This window comes from Coturnix japonica, chromosome W (genome assembly GCF_054131305.1).
Source record: "Coturnix japonica strain WE chromosome W, WE-NBRP24, whole genome shotgun sequence".
NCBI lineage: Eukaryota > Metazoa > Chordata > Aves > Galliformes > Phasianidae > Coturnix > Coturnix japonica.
This window is the reverse complement of record NC_140701.1, coordinates 6,138,924-6,154,899: the sequence shown is the minus strand read 5'-3', so window position 1 is coordinate 6,154,899 and position 15,976 is coordinate 6,138,924. Positions and strand designations below refer to the sequence as shown.

The 15,976-nt window shown below is 45.8% G+C and overlaps 1 protein-coding gene and 1 long non-coding RNA gene across 3 annotated transcripts; one reads left to right on the top strand and one right to left on the bottom strand.

Moving 5' to 3' along the window:
• The first annotated feature begins 73 nt into the window (after nt 1-73).
• On the top strand, nt 74-2,507 carry LOC146754408 (uncharacterized). Of its 2 annotated transcripts, XR_014939056.1 has the most exons (4): nt 74-173; nt 679-751; nt 1,435-1,652; nt 2,223-2,507. It is a non-coding gene; the product is annotated as an uncharacterized LOC146754408 (long non-coding RNA). The 2 variants fall into 2 exon arrangements; XR_014939055.1 differs by lacking the exon at nt 74-173 and having other exon boundaries at nt 613-751.
• Nucleotides 2,508-9,555: 7,048 nt separating this feature from the next.
• On the bottom strand, nt 9,556-13,599 carry LOC146754407 (obscurin-like protein 1). Its single transcript, XM_085527625.1, has 4 exons — nt 13,275-13,599; nt 11,259-11,420; nt 10,353-10,546; nt 9,556-9,913 (listed from the first exon to the last, which is right to left on the bottom strand). Exons 1-3 carry the CDS (start codon nt 13,591-13,593, stop codon nt 10,404-10,406), a joined length of 624 nt encoding a protein of 207 aa, XP_085383751.1. The 5' UTR covers nt 13,594-13,599; the 3' UTR covers nt 9,556-9,913; nt 10,353-10,403.
• Between the last annotated feature and the right edge of the window lie 2,377 nt (nt 13,600-15,976).

Genomic DNA, 15,976 nt, shown 5'->3' with positions numbered 1-15,976 from the left:
CAGCTTCCCCATGGGGGATGGGGAAGTGAACATTTCAATATTAAACTTGACATCAATGTTAATTATTATTTTTCAGTTTGGGAAATAAATAGATAATGAGAAGAGAATGAGATTTCTACAGTTTGTTACAGGAACGTGCAGATTACCAGTAGGAGGATTTGCTGACCTCATGGGTAACGAGCCCTCTTTAATGCATTTTATGCTCATGTTATTTCCTTCTTTCTTAATAAGGACCAAGCTGTGTGTTTAAGGGTATTTTTTAATGAATTTATATGGAATCTGAGTCTTGCATATTGGTAGAGCTGTGATAGAAAAAGGGATGGATGGAATGTGAACACGCCTTGCAGCAGTGACTTGATCCATGGTTTGGACGTGGTCCTGGCAGGGCAGCCTGCTCTGGGTATCCTTGGTTGATCAGAGTGGCAGGACTAGGTAAACTCCAGAGATTCCTTCCAGTACCAAACCAACGATGTGATTCAGTGGTTGAGTTTCTTTGAAAACCGCTTCATATTTATGCATTTCACTACGTGGATTTCTTCAGAGGGATGTAGTGAGAGACAAATGTCTTTGTGCTCTGCTAGTAGTTATAGTCTTGTTTTCACGCGCTGTTGTCATGTATTACCTACTGGTATACACGGGCAGTTAGACCTAAGAATTCATTGTTTGATTTTTGTACAGGGAGCAACAGACCCCAAAAATTTTGCATTGAGAAAGTTGGAAAGGAAAACTGGTTACCTGGAAGTCACACCTGGTAAGTACGACGGATCAAACTCTGCTGTGGTTCTGTTCTTATGGATGGAAATCTACTTTGAGATTTTAGGAAGTGGGTGTGATATGGAAGTGTCTGAGACTGTGTGAAAGCAAAGCACTGGGCTATGGCAGTAAGCTCTGCTGAGTAATAGTTGAACTTCTGAAAAGCAGTTTTGTTGTGGAGCTGATTCCATTGTAAACGCCATGGATCTGCACACCACTAAAAACGTAAAGCTACTTTTAGTACTTAAGGTTGTCCTTTTTTTAAAGAGGGTTTTTTAAAGGGATTGATCTTTCATTATCACCACGCTCGATCTTGGCAATGAAAATAAATAGCCACGCTCATGCTCCCTCTTGGCTGGAGGAAATGTAGCTTCTGCTCAGTTTCTCAGTTACGCTGGTGCTTTGTGAAGATGCTCAGATTTTAAGTTTCAGATACAGAAGAGAGATTAGGTGAGACTTGTTACTAAATACATTGCCAGTTCTGGAAAGTTATCGCTGCTCAGGTGCTTGTTGTGCTTTAACTCTCACTTTCATAGACAAGTGCATGTCAAGATACAGGTGTTTTAGAGGGTACAAATGCAGTTTTCCTTCTGAACAGGACAGTTCATATGCCTGTGTTCCTAATGGATATTTGGTGGTTTAAACTGTTGTTCAATACTTAAGGTTTCTCTTTGTTTTCAGTTTCAATCGCTTGGACCTTCCAGCCTATAAGAATTATGAGCAGCTGAAGGAAAAGCTGTTATTTGCAACTGAAGAAACAGAAGGTTTGGGGCAGGAATAGCTGGGATTTGCACCTTGAAGAATGTGAACTCAGCGTGATGTTCTTCTTCGCTTCTTCTGCTTGTTGCACACTTCATAGTAAAGTAGACTTGACTTGGATTATTTAACAATAGTTGCGTGTAAGTAAATGGATGTTATCCTGAGGTTTTATCCATGTAAACTCTGGATTTCTGCCGAGCACTTTCAGAAACCTTCTCACTGGCGGTGAAAGCTATCCTTGCTTCACAGTTTTACTAGGAGGAAGATCTGCCTATTCCAACGCACTGGATGGGTATTTTTCCGTATACAGCTCAGAAGGAGAAGAAAAAAGCCTTATGAATATTCTGTTTATGTTAATTCTGACAGTGAAATCTAGTTATCTAACATATTTACAGGAGAGGTGAAATTAAACAGGATAATGCAAGATTAAGCTAAGACAACTAGTTTGTGTTCTGCATAATGATTTATGATTCACGTAGGGAACCTAGACATGCCGTGGATGTATAAATATCACCCAAAAGGCTTTCAGCCCTGTATTTTTAAAACACAAAGCAGTTCTAATTGAAATAGCCTTAGCCCTAGTTCTATAGGGTACAGCTGTTGAATATTTTTATGGTTGAAATGCTTAGTTCAGGAAAAAGGCAGATGCTTGTATATATTTTTGCAGTCTCGGATTCCACTTACTCCATGTTTTCTTTCTTTAATTTAAGTGGTGTGTTTGTGTCTTTCCTGCTGTATTGGATGGGGAAAGTGGGCTGGATATCCCAAGCACCAGAACTTACTTTAATGTACCGCAAACAAAGAGTCAGCTGGGAAAAGCAGTCTGTGAAATGCTGCATTTGGCCAAACAGGAAAGTAAACCTGCTAGTGTGTTCAATTGGCGACGTTCTTGAAGTCTGAAATAATGTTTACTTACACGTTTTGCTTTGTAAGCCAACAAGTCTGTTGGTTTTTCTACATCATGTTCTATAGAAATAAAACGTTGTTCCTATGAACCATTGGTGCACTTTGCTGTTCTTTATGGGGATGTGGAGGAAACATCCTGTGGATGCTGTGGATAACCCCACAGCATCTGCTACCCCAGGTAATATTGGACTTCCAGCTGAGATGAATGACTTTACTGCTCCCGGCACTGCTTGAGCAACCTGGTCTGTGTGAATTCATGCTGCATAACAAATACATACTCGTATGTAGCTGCCAACTAATCCCAATTCTCAAACATGAAAGTAACTTCTGTTTCGTTGTTTGCCTTATGAAAATGACATGAAAAACTGAATGAGATGCTGAGCTGCTGATGGACGAATTAACAAAGCCTTATTGCTCCAGGTAGCTCAGGTGTTCCTATATGAAGCTGCACAGTAAATGCGTCATGTCTTCATCTGATCAAGCAGCGGGAGCTGATATTTTAATGTGTTTCTATTCCAGAAAAAGAAAAAAAAAAAAAAAAAGCCTGTTAAAATTGTCTTGTTTGCATCATTCTGACATGCTGTGCTCTGTCTGTGAATTCAGCTCTTGGTTCTGTTGGTATCTCCAGCCCCTGATTCTTGTGGTGTCTTCATTTTCTTCCAGCATCACTGTTTGTGTATTGCTCTATTGAACAAGGACATGAACAGGGATCAGCAGCACTGGATGGTAAAATACTGTATGAAGTTAATTGTGGAAATTTCCTTGTATTGTAATTTCCAATACTCAGGAAACTGTAACAATATCTCTGTAAGTCAAATACTTGTATAAAATGACTCAAAGAGATGCTCGTCCTGTCGTTATTGGTTTGGTGTTACGAAGCACAAGTGTAGAAATGAAGGATTGAACTGCTGCTGGGGGTTGCAGGTAGGCTGGGTTTCTGTCATGTGCTATTTCTGCCTGCTGGGGATGTGAGCGGGCGTTGGGCCCGAGCCCTGCTCGTGTTGGTCACAGCACAGGGGCTGCGGGAAACACTGGGAGAGCAGAGCAGGGAGAGCCGGGCTGTGTGCAGGCCAGGGCATGGCATGGAACCTCGGCAGCTGCGCAGCTGCTGAGCTTTTCCCCCAAGTCTGCAGACTCTCAGGTGATAAGGCTGTGCAGCAAAGCCAGCTGGGCACTGCTGATACTGCAGGCTTAGGGGATGAAGCCCTGCAGCACCTGCATGGCACTCCCTGTAGTCTGCCATCTTTATGTGCACAGCTGCTGCAGGTGTTGTTGGAGCAGTGGAGCGGCAGTGCGGTGCTGCAGGGCAGCTACACACCCCAGGGGCTCTCCATAGGCTGCAGTGATGTGACCCAAGTCCCACACTCACTTTCTTTCCCATTCCCAAGAATGACATACCAGTAGCAAAATGTTTTCCCCTTTTCCCAGTGTCCAAAGATGAGGTGTCTTAGCAAGTGCACCAGCAATGTGTGGAGCAGAACCACCTTGGGAGCCACTGTCACACCTGAGTTGATCCGTTTTAGGCTTCCCATGGAAATGTAGCATTTTGACTCTTCGTTAGTAAATCTTTGAGGTTGCATTTGTCTTGCTGTTGCAATGTCTGCTGCTTGCTCTTCATGCAGCTAGTCCATGTATTTGTTTATGTAGTCAGTGCTAGGGTTTGATTTAGACAGCTCCGTCATCTTTTCAAGAGCTGCACCATGGTCGGCTGTGGAGAGAGGGTGAGTGGGAGGGGACACCTGTGTCCCACAGTGTCTCCTCCAGTCAGTGAAGGTCCTGAAATTGGTCTCTTCAGCTAATAGGGAGCTTTCCTCAGCTACCGTGTGTTTGGAGAGAGGAAGAGCAGTCCCAGGACCTTCAGCTGTGAGTCTCTTCAGACGGACCTTGTGGAGACATCTGCAGGTGTAGTCTGGGATGGAATGGCTCCTGTTTGGCTCTTGTTACCCACGTGCAGCATGTGGTTATTGAGCTTATAAGGGAGCAACATAGGAAAGAATCCTGTTCTCATTTACTACCTAATGCTAAGTCATTCCTCCTCACGGGGAAGTGACTAAGCATCGGTCCTGGGTGCTAGGAGAGGAATGTCAGATCTGAAACCAGTGTGAATGATGGACAGCCTTGTTAAACACAGGGCTGCTCTGCAGTGCAGAGGTGCTTGTGAGTTCAGAAGATACCTGCTGAAGGAGAACTGCTTTGCTGTTGGATGTCATCAAGCTGCAATCTGCCCGGGCAACAGCAAAACAGGCAGAGGTGTGTGCTCCAGACTGTGCCAGCCTTTGATTCTGTTCCTGAGGTGAGCTGCGCTTTGCTCGCTGCAAATTCCAACTATATTTGTAGGAATTATTTATATGAATAACACAGTGGTGGTGTTTGAGTCGCAGACAGATGCAGCAGAGCCTTTGCTCTGATCTTTTCAGGAACTCAATCAGCTTTTTGCCATCCCCACCTGGAGCCATTGAAGCGTGCAGCCAAGAGCTGGACTCAGTGGTCCTCGCAGGGACCCTCCAGCTCAGGAATTCTATCATTAACAATCACTGAGCTTGGCAGACTTGCAAAGAGTGTGGATGTGACAGCAAGCAATTAGCATGGCCAGCATCAGGAACCCATGGTTATGAGCTTAGGGCTGGTTTAGGTTTGCCAAGCGGGGGGACTAATGCTGAGATCCTTCTCTCCGGCCTGGAGGCTCTCACACAGCAGCATGGTTCTGTGTTTGGCAGGTGGGTTGGACCCAGGCTGTGCAGGAATCAACTGGGCTCTGCTCCAGCTGCAGTCTGAGGGCCTTTGGCTGCAGCCAGCTGCTGTTCACACAGGGTACAGAAAGCTCCAGAGCCACACAAGGGCCTTCGGGCTCCAAGTGAAACCCCACAAGCTGAGGGGAAGGAAGTGAACATCACCAGAGGTGGGGACTGCACAGCACTGATGTGTGGTGACAGACTGGGGTGGGCGGTGAATTTGGGAAGACCAAGAATGAAAGATGGGAAAAGCAGCTGAATTTAAAGGAAGAGATGTGAAACCAACAGGATCATCACCCTGTAATTGCCAGCCCAAACAAGGGACGTTTTGACCAGCGACTGCTCTGATCCACTTAACAAAAGCCACAAAACCACTCCATAAACTTAGAAGAACTGCTCAAAGCCACAAGCTACAGGTTCTGGAGGAGAGCAGGACCTTTGCCCTGCAGTCAGCAGCAGTTTCAGACACACCAAAGCCGACACTGGTTTGCTTCCGTATTTCTTGTGGGACGGCCCCAGCCAAATCATCCCTTCTGGTCTGAGGATGAGGAGGGTCAGATCCTTTCAGAGCACCAAACCTGGCAGCCAACCTCATCACCAAACAAGCAGCCAGGATCCAAACTCCAGCACTCTCCATTCATCATCCCACTTCCTCGCTGCAGTCAGTCCAATGCTTCATGAGATTCAGAAGCAAACAAAATCAATACAGTCATCTTGATCCCTGCAGGAACACGCTGTGAGCAACAGAACACCTTCCTGGAAGAACTACCTCCGTGAACAGAGGCAGCGACCACCTCCTCCCCTCCTACAGCCTCATTGCTTTCTCCTTAAGTATCACCACACGGAGCCTTGACCCTCCCTGGCACCCAGGCACCAAAGGGCTCTTTTCATGTTTTTTACACCAGGCTGGGAAAGAATCTTGGCTTCAAAACTTCCAGAGCAGCAAGAAGGAAGTATTGGTTCTTTTCACAGACAGCCTTGGCTCTTCCGCTGCTGCCAGTGGGGAACATCAGCAGAGAGCATCTCTAAAGCAGAGAGAAGCACATGTATGAGAATGAAAGAAAATTAGGTCTGAGCAGGATTAATAGGGATTTAATTGAACTATGTGAACTGGAACTCGGGTCACGAGCTGCTTACGAGCCTGCCTTAAGGGATCATGCAGCTTGCACTGGAGGAGCACAAGGATGCACTGTGAACGGGACAGCATGTGGTCAGAGAGGGAGACCTGCCTGAACAGTCAAAAATGGAAGAGAAAAACTGCTTGAGATAGATGCCTGGGAATTTGAGGACTTACTGCACAGTCTTTCTTTCCTTTCCTCTTCTGGGGAGGGAACCAAGTAACACCAGCCAGAGCTCACCCAGCTCACCGCTCCTCCTGCAGTCCAAGTGGCTGCCAGGCAGCTCCCTGCTACAGCTACACTTGCCATGGGGCCTACAGAAATCCCCATTATCAATCGACTGAATCCCCATCTAATCCCCCGATCCTGTTAACAAACACTGCCTTTATTTTGCTACCTCCATGGGGGCTCTTGGAGCCAACATCCCTCATGAGAGGCAAATTAATTAAGACATTGCACCGTTTCCTCTTTCCAGGAAGGTGGAGGTGTTCTGGCAGACATTTTGCTGCTTCCAAGTCAAGCACAGACTCACGCATGCCTGAAAGTTTGAGCCAACCACCCTCACACAGATCGAAGGAGCTGAAAGGCCTCCCCTAAACACGTCACTCTCGTGAACAGGCCATGGATATCCCTGTGTTTCTACAGAGCTCAAGAAGCTTTCATAGTAAACAGAAAGAGGCAGAATGACTTTTAAAAAGTTACTTTTGTTTTAATTTGAAACAAAGATTATATGTAATTGGTGTGAGATATTTTTGTCATGTTTCTTTGTCCTGAGATCTCCAAGCAACTTCGGAGTGCTTTTGTCTCGCATGCTTTGTTCTGTTCTCCTCATGCTGCCCACCTGACTCATCCACCAACAGCAAGGGAGAGAAGCAAACGCGGTCCTTCTCACACTGATGGTTCCAGCAAATGTGCTGCTAGTCTTCTGGTAGAGAACAGACACAGCACAGCACTGCTGCTGGACCTGGGCTCACAATGCATTTGTCAATTGAGGATGGCAGTCTGTGTATGCAAAAGGATGGCAGACTTGCAGCCCCACCACAGAACCCTTTTCTTCAAAGCCACTGCAAGCTCTGGGGCACCTAACACATCAGGTTCTCCTCCCGTTGACTCATTTGTGATCAAACAAACCAAGCAGTGAGCTGGCATCAGGAAGCTCCAGATGCCTTACAGAGACTCTGTGGCTACGACGCCACCTCTCTCCAGACCCTTCTAGCCATATTTCAGGCTAACACTAGACTGTCCCTGGCCCTGAAGAGACAGACCCTAAAGGAATGCAGTGTCTTCAGCTCTTGCCATATATCAAGTCCCAAATAGGTGAAGTCCTCTTTGCTGCTAATGCATTGGAAGCCCTTCCCTTCCAGCTTCCTTAGTTCCAATCCGCAGTCCACGAAAGGGAAAGCACAGCCATGCCTGAAAAACAGACCACGCAGTCCGTTGCCTTTGGTGCACTTCTGAGGAAGCATTCCAGGCGATTCTGCTGTCCTTTGTGCCTTCCTGCTCAAGCCCTTATCGCTTCTTTTTGCTTTCCTTGGCTTTCTTGCTCAGCTGAGCAGCACTTGCCTTGGGTTTCTTCACCATCTCCCAGGTCTTAGACTCAAAGCCAACCAAGTCCTACAAGAATCAATTGGGAAACAGTCAGGGAGCTTTCTAACAACGTGCTGATGCCCAGCTCATTTCGGGCATTTATGTGAAAGCAAAAATACGTAAGTGCTGGGTATCTCCGCTGGAATGCATCTATATCAGGCTGAGCCTACATTTAGTAAGACTTGAGCAGCACCATCCCTGCTTCCTCTGCATGTGTTTCTGGATAAGTGTGAATCCACACACAGCCTGTTACCACAGAGGTTGTTATAAGCTTAAGTGCTTAAATCAGGCTTTGTAGAGAAAAAACACCCCCATTTTAACAGCAGGACAAAAACCAACACTAAACAACAATTATTCACACCAGAAAAAGGAGAAGATATCACAGAATCACCAGCATGTATTGAACCATTGAAAAGGTATTTCTGCTAAATTTTCATCCTTATCACGTGCGAGACAAAAGGTAAGCCTCAAAACAGCAGTCAGAATGTCACAGTCAGAGCCTTTACACCAAGACCAAAATCCAGGCAGGGCACCGAAGGCAAAGCTTTCTTCACCTGGACTAACAAGGAATCCTAAGCTACAAAGCTTGTTTCCTTCAGGGCAGATGACAGATCATATTTCAGCCATGGGAAATAAAGTCTAGTTATCTGGTAAAGACACGAGGGAACAGTGCCAGTCTCATTGGAGAAAGCGCACACACACAGATTGCCTCCTTTCATTAAATGCATTTGAGTCTAAATATTGCTTTAGCATCTTGGGTTCTAGCAGTCAGAGCTTGCCAACTGGAAAAGGACACACAGAAAATGCCAGAGCAAGATGTGCTAGCTTCAAGCTTCCAACACAGAGCACCAGATAATAGAGGGGGAAGCACGCATCTGACAGTATCCTTTAATCAAAGAGTCCTGTTCAATCATCTCTAAAGTCAATGGGCTATTACGGTTCACATCTGTGTGGCTTCCCAAGGAAAGTGAGTTGGCTGCCTTTCCAAAGGCTGTAATCAGTGCATGGGGAGCTGCGAGGCTCTGCAGAAACAGAGCAACAAGCAGCTATTACTCAGGTTTGTAGATTGGTGCTGCTGAGAAGTGAACACTGATGCCTTCTGCTGTTCGAACCAAGGTAGTCTCCAAAGCCTGAAGCCTCTAAAACTAAGAAGCTCATCTGTACCTGAACCTAAGCATCATTCCTAAGAAATGGAGAGTGTCTCTTTTGTTTATTGTCATGTGAATTCATCACATGCACAGGAAATCATGGGGACAGTGCATATACGGAGAAAATAAGAAATAGAGCATACAAACAACCTAAACACAAACAAGTTTGTCAGTTCTATCGCATTAATAGGACGAATGAGGGCCAGAAACCACACATCAAACAAAGCAGTCATCATTCTCAAAGAACAAGCTCTAGATATACAGTATCTACAGAAGTACAGAATAGAGACAAGCTCAAGGCGCAGGGACACCTTTCTTCCTCCCACGCTGCTTTTGTTTCTCTCAGCCCTCGGAGAACAAGGGATGCTCACAGTTCATCACCAGCAGTTCCAGATGGGCTGAAAGGCCACCAGTTGGGAACACCAACACGGAAACGTGGGACAAGCAGCTCCATTTCCAGGAGGGACGTGAAGCCAACCACATCAGGACCCTGAGATTGCCAGCCTGAGCCAGGCACATTTTGAGCAGCTAATGAAAGAGGCAGCACCACCATTCAAATGTTTGTTTTGCTTTTATTTGCAATAGAGAGATGCAAAATGCATCAAAAATACATTTCAATATGAAATCAAATAGTTGGGATACTGGTAATGACTAAAGACAAAGCTTCCTTAGTTCCTCTCCGCAGTCCATGAAAGGGAAAGCACGGCCAGGCCTGAAAACCAGACCACGCAGTGTGTGTCCTTTGGTGCACCTCTGAGGAAGCGTTCCAGGTGATTCTGCTGTCCTTTGTGCCTTCCTGCTCAAGCCCTTATTGTTTCTTTTTGCTTTCCTTCTTGCTTCTCAGCTGAGCAGCACTTGCCTTGGGTTTCTTCACCATCTCCCACGTCTTAGACTCAAAACCCTCTGAGTCCTGCAAGAAGCAATTGGGAAACAGTCAGGGAGCTTTCTAACAACTGGCTGACAGCTGCTTTGGGAGCTCAAGTCACCTGACCGAGCAGCTTTGGGAGACCAGCACAGGAAATCGCCTTCCTGACCTCAGGGCACATTAGAAACTCCACATCTGTCAAGTTCCCAAAAAACCCATGCAAACCAGAGCCTAAAGTCCTCTCTAGCAAGGCGGTCCATGCTGGGATGGTGGACCCTCTGCCTGGCAGCTCATAGGGCGCAGCAGCAGCTGCAGGATAGGATGAGCTGGCAGCTCAAGGCTGCTGGCGTGCGGAAGGAAGGACAGAACCAAGTGCGGCACTCTCAGCAGTGCTGGGGCACACTGCCGTAGGCAACAGCTACAGGCAGTTCCCTCCCAGCAGACTGCCTGAGCATTCCTATCAATCTCACACAGCGCTACTTACTGCCTTTGGGGACTTGAAAGCTGGCAGGATGATGGCCAGCACACACAGGAGCTAGAAAAGGGATCCAAACAAGAGTCTGTAGCGCAGCATGTTCTCCAATATCGTGGGCTCAGGGACCTCAGGTGGTGAGAAATGCAGTTCAGCAGCCATAGCGCAGACAGCTGCTGCTCCACTGCTCTCACAGAGGCTGCGTGCTGTAAGGGGGGAAAAAGGCATCATTAGTCTCAGGCACTGCAATGGGGTTACTTCCTGCGAGCAAACATTTCCAGGCTGACTTAGAGAGGTGCTGGGAAGATATCCAGGGCCTACTGACCCGAGAACAAAGAGGGACAGCAAACTTGCTGTCATGGTTTTGTAATTTTGTAATTTTGCTATCAGTATTCCACATCATAACATCATGTAAAGTATGGATACTTCTACTGAATGTGCAGTCCACAGAATAAGACTACATATCCCAGAGAACAACAGGGTTAATGATAAGTCACGGGACCAGGATGCTGTATAATCTCGTTCCCAGGCTGGAGTGCCCTCCTTCTTCTCTCGAACTTCTCGGAGAGTGGGAAGCGTTCCAGCCGTGTCGCCTAGAGTTCACAGTAGGCCTCTCGGTTTTCGGGGACTCTCTCTCTCTCTGTTTCGTTCAATTTGTTAGCCTCAATTATATTATATTGTGTTATCTTGTATTTCGGAATCATATTTAGTAAAATAAGTTTTTCCTCCTTAGATTGTCGCTGTTTTATCCCACTCCCTTTTTCCCCCTCCTTTCCGGGCCCCGGGAGGGGGGCCCACGGGGTGGCTTCCCCTGTCACGGGCATAGGTAAATCTAAGTAACCCGTGACAAGATGTCTTATATGCTTGATCTCCAACCCACCCCCCACTCAGGAGAAAGATCCCCCTCTTACACCCTACCATCTTGCTGCATTCTAATGTTGTCATCAGCCTTCAACTTGTTGTCATCTTTGTACCACTGGCTCTGAACCTCATCGTGTGAAATCTCACAGACAAAAGATGCACTCCCATATTCATTCACTTCCACATCTTCCAGTGGTTTAACAATCTTGATATCTCCAGCTGTGAAACAGTAGAGATATATTTGTCAGGGTATTTCCAGAACTGAGTGCAGCATCTTTTCCTTACACATATTTGCATAGAAAATAAGTAGGATTATGTTTTATTCTAAACCATCATCCATTCCTGAGTCATTTCCCTTTTCAACACAGTCAATGCATTATTGCCCTTGAACTTAAAGATAGACTTACTAGCTACAATGGAGCTCCCTGCAAACAGTTTTCATGGAAACCAGAATCTCATTTATTCTAAAACTTTTCAAGCAAAATTAAGGGTAGAAAAACAATAGAACTGACTGAATCTTTAAGGTCATTTAGTTCCAATCCCCCTGCTATAGGCAGGGACACCTCCCTCCAGACCAACTCTTCTCCTCAGGGTCAAGGCTTCTCTCAAATCATTCTCCTCTAAGCCCGTGGCTGTGCTTGGGATTGCCCTGACCCAGGTGCAGGGCCTTGTACTTGGCCACACTCAAGTTCATGAGGCTGCCAAGGGCCCACCTCTCCAGCCTGTCCAGGTCCCTCTGGGTAGCATCCCTTCCCTCTAGCACATCAACAGCACCGCTAAGCTTGGTGTCATCTGTAGACTTGCTGAGGCTGCATTTGATTCCACTGTCCATGTTGCCTACAAAAATGTTAAATAACACTGGTCCCAACACCACCCTCCACCTGGACACTGAGCTATTGACTGCAGCTCTCTGAGTGTGACCATCCAGACAGTTCCCTATCCTGCAACTGGTCCATCCATCAAAACCATTTTTCTCCACTTTGGTGACCAGGATGTCATGCAGGACAGGATCAAATGCGCTGCACAAGTCCAAGTAGATGATGTCAGTTGCTCTCCCATTATCCACTGATGCTGTTACTCCATCATGAAAGGCCACCAAGTTTGTCAGGCATGGCTTGACTTTGAGGAAGCCATATTGGTTACCACCATCACCTCATCTTTATTTTCCAAACTATGCCAAGGAGAACTAGACAGAACTCTACAGTGTCGTGTCACTACAAACCTGTCTGAATCATTGGCTTCTCTGCATGCTCATCACTAGTCTCTCCTTAGCTTGTGTGCCCACAATGTATGGGGAATGTCAGCCACAAATCTTACCTAGGGGACATCTTTGCTTCAAAGTCCCTTGAACATCACACAATCCATTTAACTCTCCAGGTCTGCACTTCTTTATGTCAGAACCAGACCATATTTCTGTGCTGCTATTTCCCTTTCCTTCTGAAGGGCCTGGATACAACTTGGATTAACCTCAGGAGCAGAGTTCCTGCATAAAACAGCCAGTACTGAAACAGCAACCCAGCCTGGTTGCAGACTGAGAGAGAAAATGAGAGTTCACCGCCTGTGAATAATGAGACTTCTCTTATTTCCCTGGGAAGTAATGCCCACTTTTTTACTTTGACAGAGCTCCTTCCCATCCTAGAAGGGAAAATATCAAGTCAAATCTACATTAGTCCTTCCATCTCTGCACTGGGCAAAGGCAGCCTTCAGATCTATGCTTAATTCACCCAATTCCCTAGAATTAATGGTACTGTACTTACTGGAACATATGCTGAAGCTTAAGCACAGTGCAGTGTTTTCAACATGTAGGAATGGCTATAGAACATGCATAAATTCTGGCTGACATATGACAGCTTAAAGCACTGCAGAGGACTGTTAACAAGCCCGTTAGGACATCACCTTGAATAAATGACGTTATCCCCAAGTAAGGGAAGGAACAGCTGAGCACTGGGGAGGTACACAAAGTGCCAGAGCAAATTCTCACACTGTCAGGTGCAAAGAAAACTGAGATTTCACCCTAACACCCAGTTCACAACAAGGCTACAAAATCCTGGCTGAGAATTTCTGAATGCTCACCAGTTGTTTCCAGCTCGAAGGTCATCTTCTGGCCAGCAGCCTCGCAGATGTATTCTCCAGCATCTTTCTTCTCCAGCTGCTCCACAACCAGACGCCGTGTTTTGCCCACAGATTCCATTCTGAACTTTCTGGAGGAGGCAAGCAGTCTTCCATCCTTGAACCATTTTACTCCAGTTGGATCCTGTGCTACTTCACAGCTGAGGGAGGCACTTGCTGCCAGGGCAGCACTCACCTCTTTCTGCACCTTCTCCTGGTTTATAAACACAGGTTTTGGCTCTGAGGGAAGAAAAGAAAAACAGAAGGACTGAAATGAGACCATCTTGCAGGTTTGTATGTACAGGTTGGAACAGGTTTAGGTTACCACTTGTGCCCAAACTAATAGCCTTCACTAGAGAATATCAGCTCTTCTGTTGAAACAAAGTGTCAAATCTAGGCAAGAAAGAACCTAGGAACTGAAGGAACCAAAAGGGTCCTTGAACACCAGTCCCATGGTTGCAAGTCACTATGCAAACATATTGAACCCAAAAGAACATCTGTCCTGCAGGCAACCAAAACCTGAGTTCCTTTTGCTTAAGACCCACTGTGAAACATCAAAACACATAAACATGTGTTAGTCAAACCACTGGCTGCCTTTTCATGACCCAGAACAGTACTCCTGGCTACCTCAACAGACTCCTCATGGCCTCTACCATTGCCACAACTGTGACTGTCAAAGGCACAAAGGAAATATGCTCACCAACGCAGTCCTTTGTTCTTTGTGTGTGATTTGCAGATATCTATCTTACTTTGAGCTCTGGGAATAGTCAGCTCTACCAGGTCTCTTACTGTGAGTAGCAGACTCACCTATCCAGATGCAGCCTCCAACATAAAGGCATAGTAAAAAGGCAGTGTACTACTAGGAGAAGTTCCTGCTTCTCCTGCCACGAAAGGCTGCACGTAGAACATGCACTCCAGCCTCACTGCACATACTTAGCTTAGTCAAATGTTTCGGTGAACAAGAATTACAGTTTGGGATCTCAGGCACAGGAGAGATTTGAATAATATCTTGAATATTGCTTCCATTGTACATATATCAGTAATTATTATTCTACAGACAGACTGAAACAGGTCTTTGTGCCATACTAAATCCAAATACTTGCTACAAACCCAGGCAATCAAGTATAGGGGAAAAACCTCAGCACAGACTACTGCAACTGGATCACTGTATAATAGAAACTAGATTTTACTTTACTGATCTCTGCTGTATTTCAGACAACACCTGTCTTACCTGTGACATGAATCTTGAAGGTGAGTTTCTGGCCAGCAGCCTCGCAGCTGTACTCCCCTGCATCTTTCTTCTCCACCTGGCTCACCACCAGCCGACGCTGTTTGCCCTCTGACTCAGCCTTGAACTTCTTGCTCCAGGTGATCAGTTTCCTCTCCTTGTACCACTTCACCTCCGTCTTCTCCTGGGCCACCTCGCAGCTCAGCGTGGCATTTTCTGTTGGTGCAGCCTTCATCTCCTTCTGCACCTTCTCCTTGTTGATAAAAGCATCTTCTGCTTCTGGAATTGAAGGCAAACGGGCACATTTAAGACATGAATCTTTTCTACACAGCCTTCCCCAAATGCCCAAATTAGTCTTTGGACTGTACCGTTGAGGACAGCTTTCCCACTCACATTTCCTGACAGTGCTATGAACTGAATGCCAGCATCTGAACTATATCAATTGCCAGTGAAGAACTTCCTCCCTGCCAGACCAAAACAGCTTAAATAGCCCTAAACTTGTTTTCATTTCCACCAGTATCATGTTCCAAAATCTTCAAAAATTAAAAAACACCACTTTCCCCACTGTCCAGCAGCACACCATCATACGCAGTCGTTGAAAAGTCTGTTTCATACAAGGGGACAGGCATTAAATTGTCCAAACAAGCTGACAGCTGTAAGTTGCTTTGCCAGCAAAAGCCAGGTGAGGGTCAAGGTTAAATTCTGTTTGTGATTAAGTCATAGTGAGGAAATGTATTTTTCTCACCTACTTATTTCTGAAAAAAGTTCTAATATCTCCTGAGTTTTCAGAGGCAGTAATAAAATGGTTTCCCCTATGGAATCATAGAACGGTTTGGGTATAGAAGGAAGCTTTAAAGATCATCCAGTCCAACCTCTTGCCATGGTCAGGGACATCATTCACTAAATGAGGCTGCCCAGGGTCCCCATCCAGCCTGGCCTTGGACACTCCCAACGATGAGTCACCCACAACCTGCACTGGACAATCTGTTCCAGTGTATCACCACCCTCATCATAAAGAACTTTTCTCATGTCCAAACTGAGTCTACCCTCTTCACTTTTGAAACCATTGCCCCTTCTTATGCTGCTATAGACCCTGGTAAAAAGCCTTTTTCCACTTTCTTATCAGACTCTCCTCATAAATAGAACGCCTGTCTTCCTCCATTTTGGAAAGAAAAGCACCAGCTTGAAGCCTTTCTATTTTTAAGCATTTCTTTTGTACCTGCTATAGAGAAGAAAACAAAAGACAATATGGGAAAACCTTTTTAGTTGCAGGTTTCTTTAATTTAATAGAAACCACCAATGCCACCTTCTAGCATTGTGACCAAATGCTGTCTCTGAGACTATTTAGGAAGAAGCATTTGCAGGGGTGTGCTTGTGCCCTGAAGATATCTTTAATATTCTTTAATTTCCCCTGAAATTATTGACTTCTCATTTTGCT

Excerpts from the sequence above, each read along its gene's own strand:
- LOC146754407 (XM_085527625.1), bottom strand. The coding sequence starts at position 13,593 with ATGGTCTCATTTCAGTCCTTCTGTTTTTCTTTTCTTCCCTCAGAGCCA. Across the intron at positions 11,421-13,274 it reads CTTCGAGCTGGAAACAACTG|CTGGAGATATCAAGATTGTT; the intron begins GTGAGCATTCAG and ends ACTGTTTCACAG. Across the intron at positions 10,547-11,258 it reads CATTAGAATGCAGCAAGATG|CACGCAGCCTCTGTGAGAGC; the intron begins GTAGGGTGTAAG and ends CCCCCCTTACAG.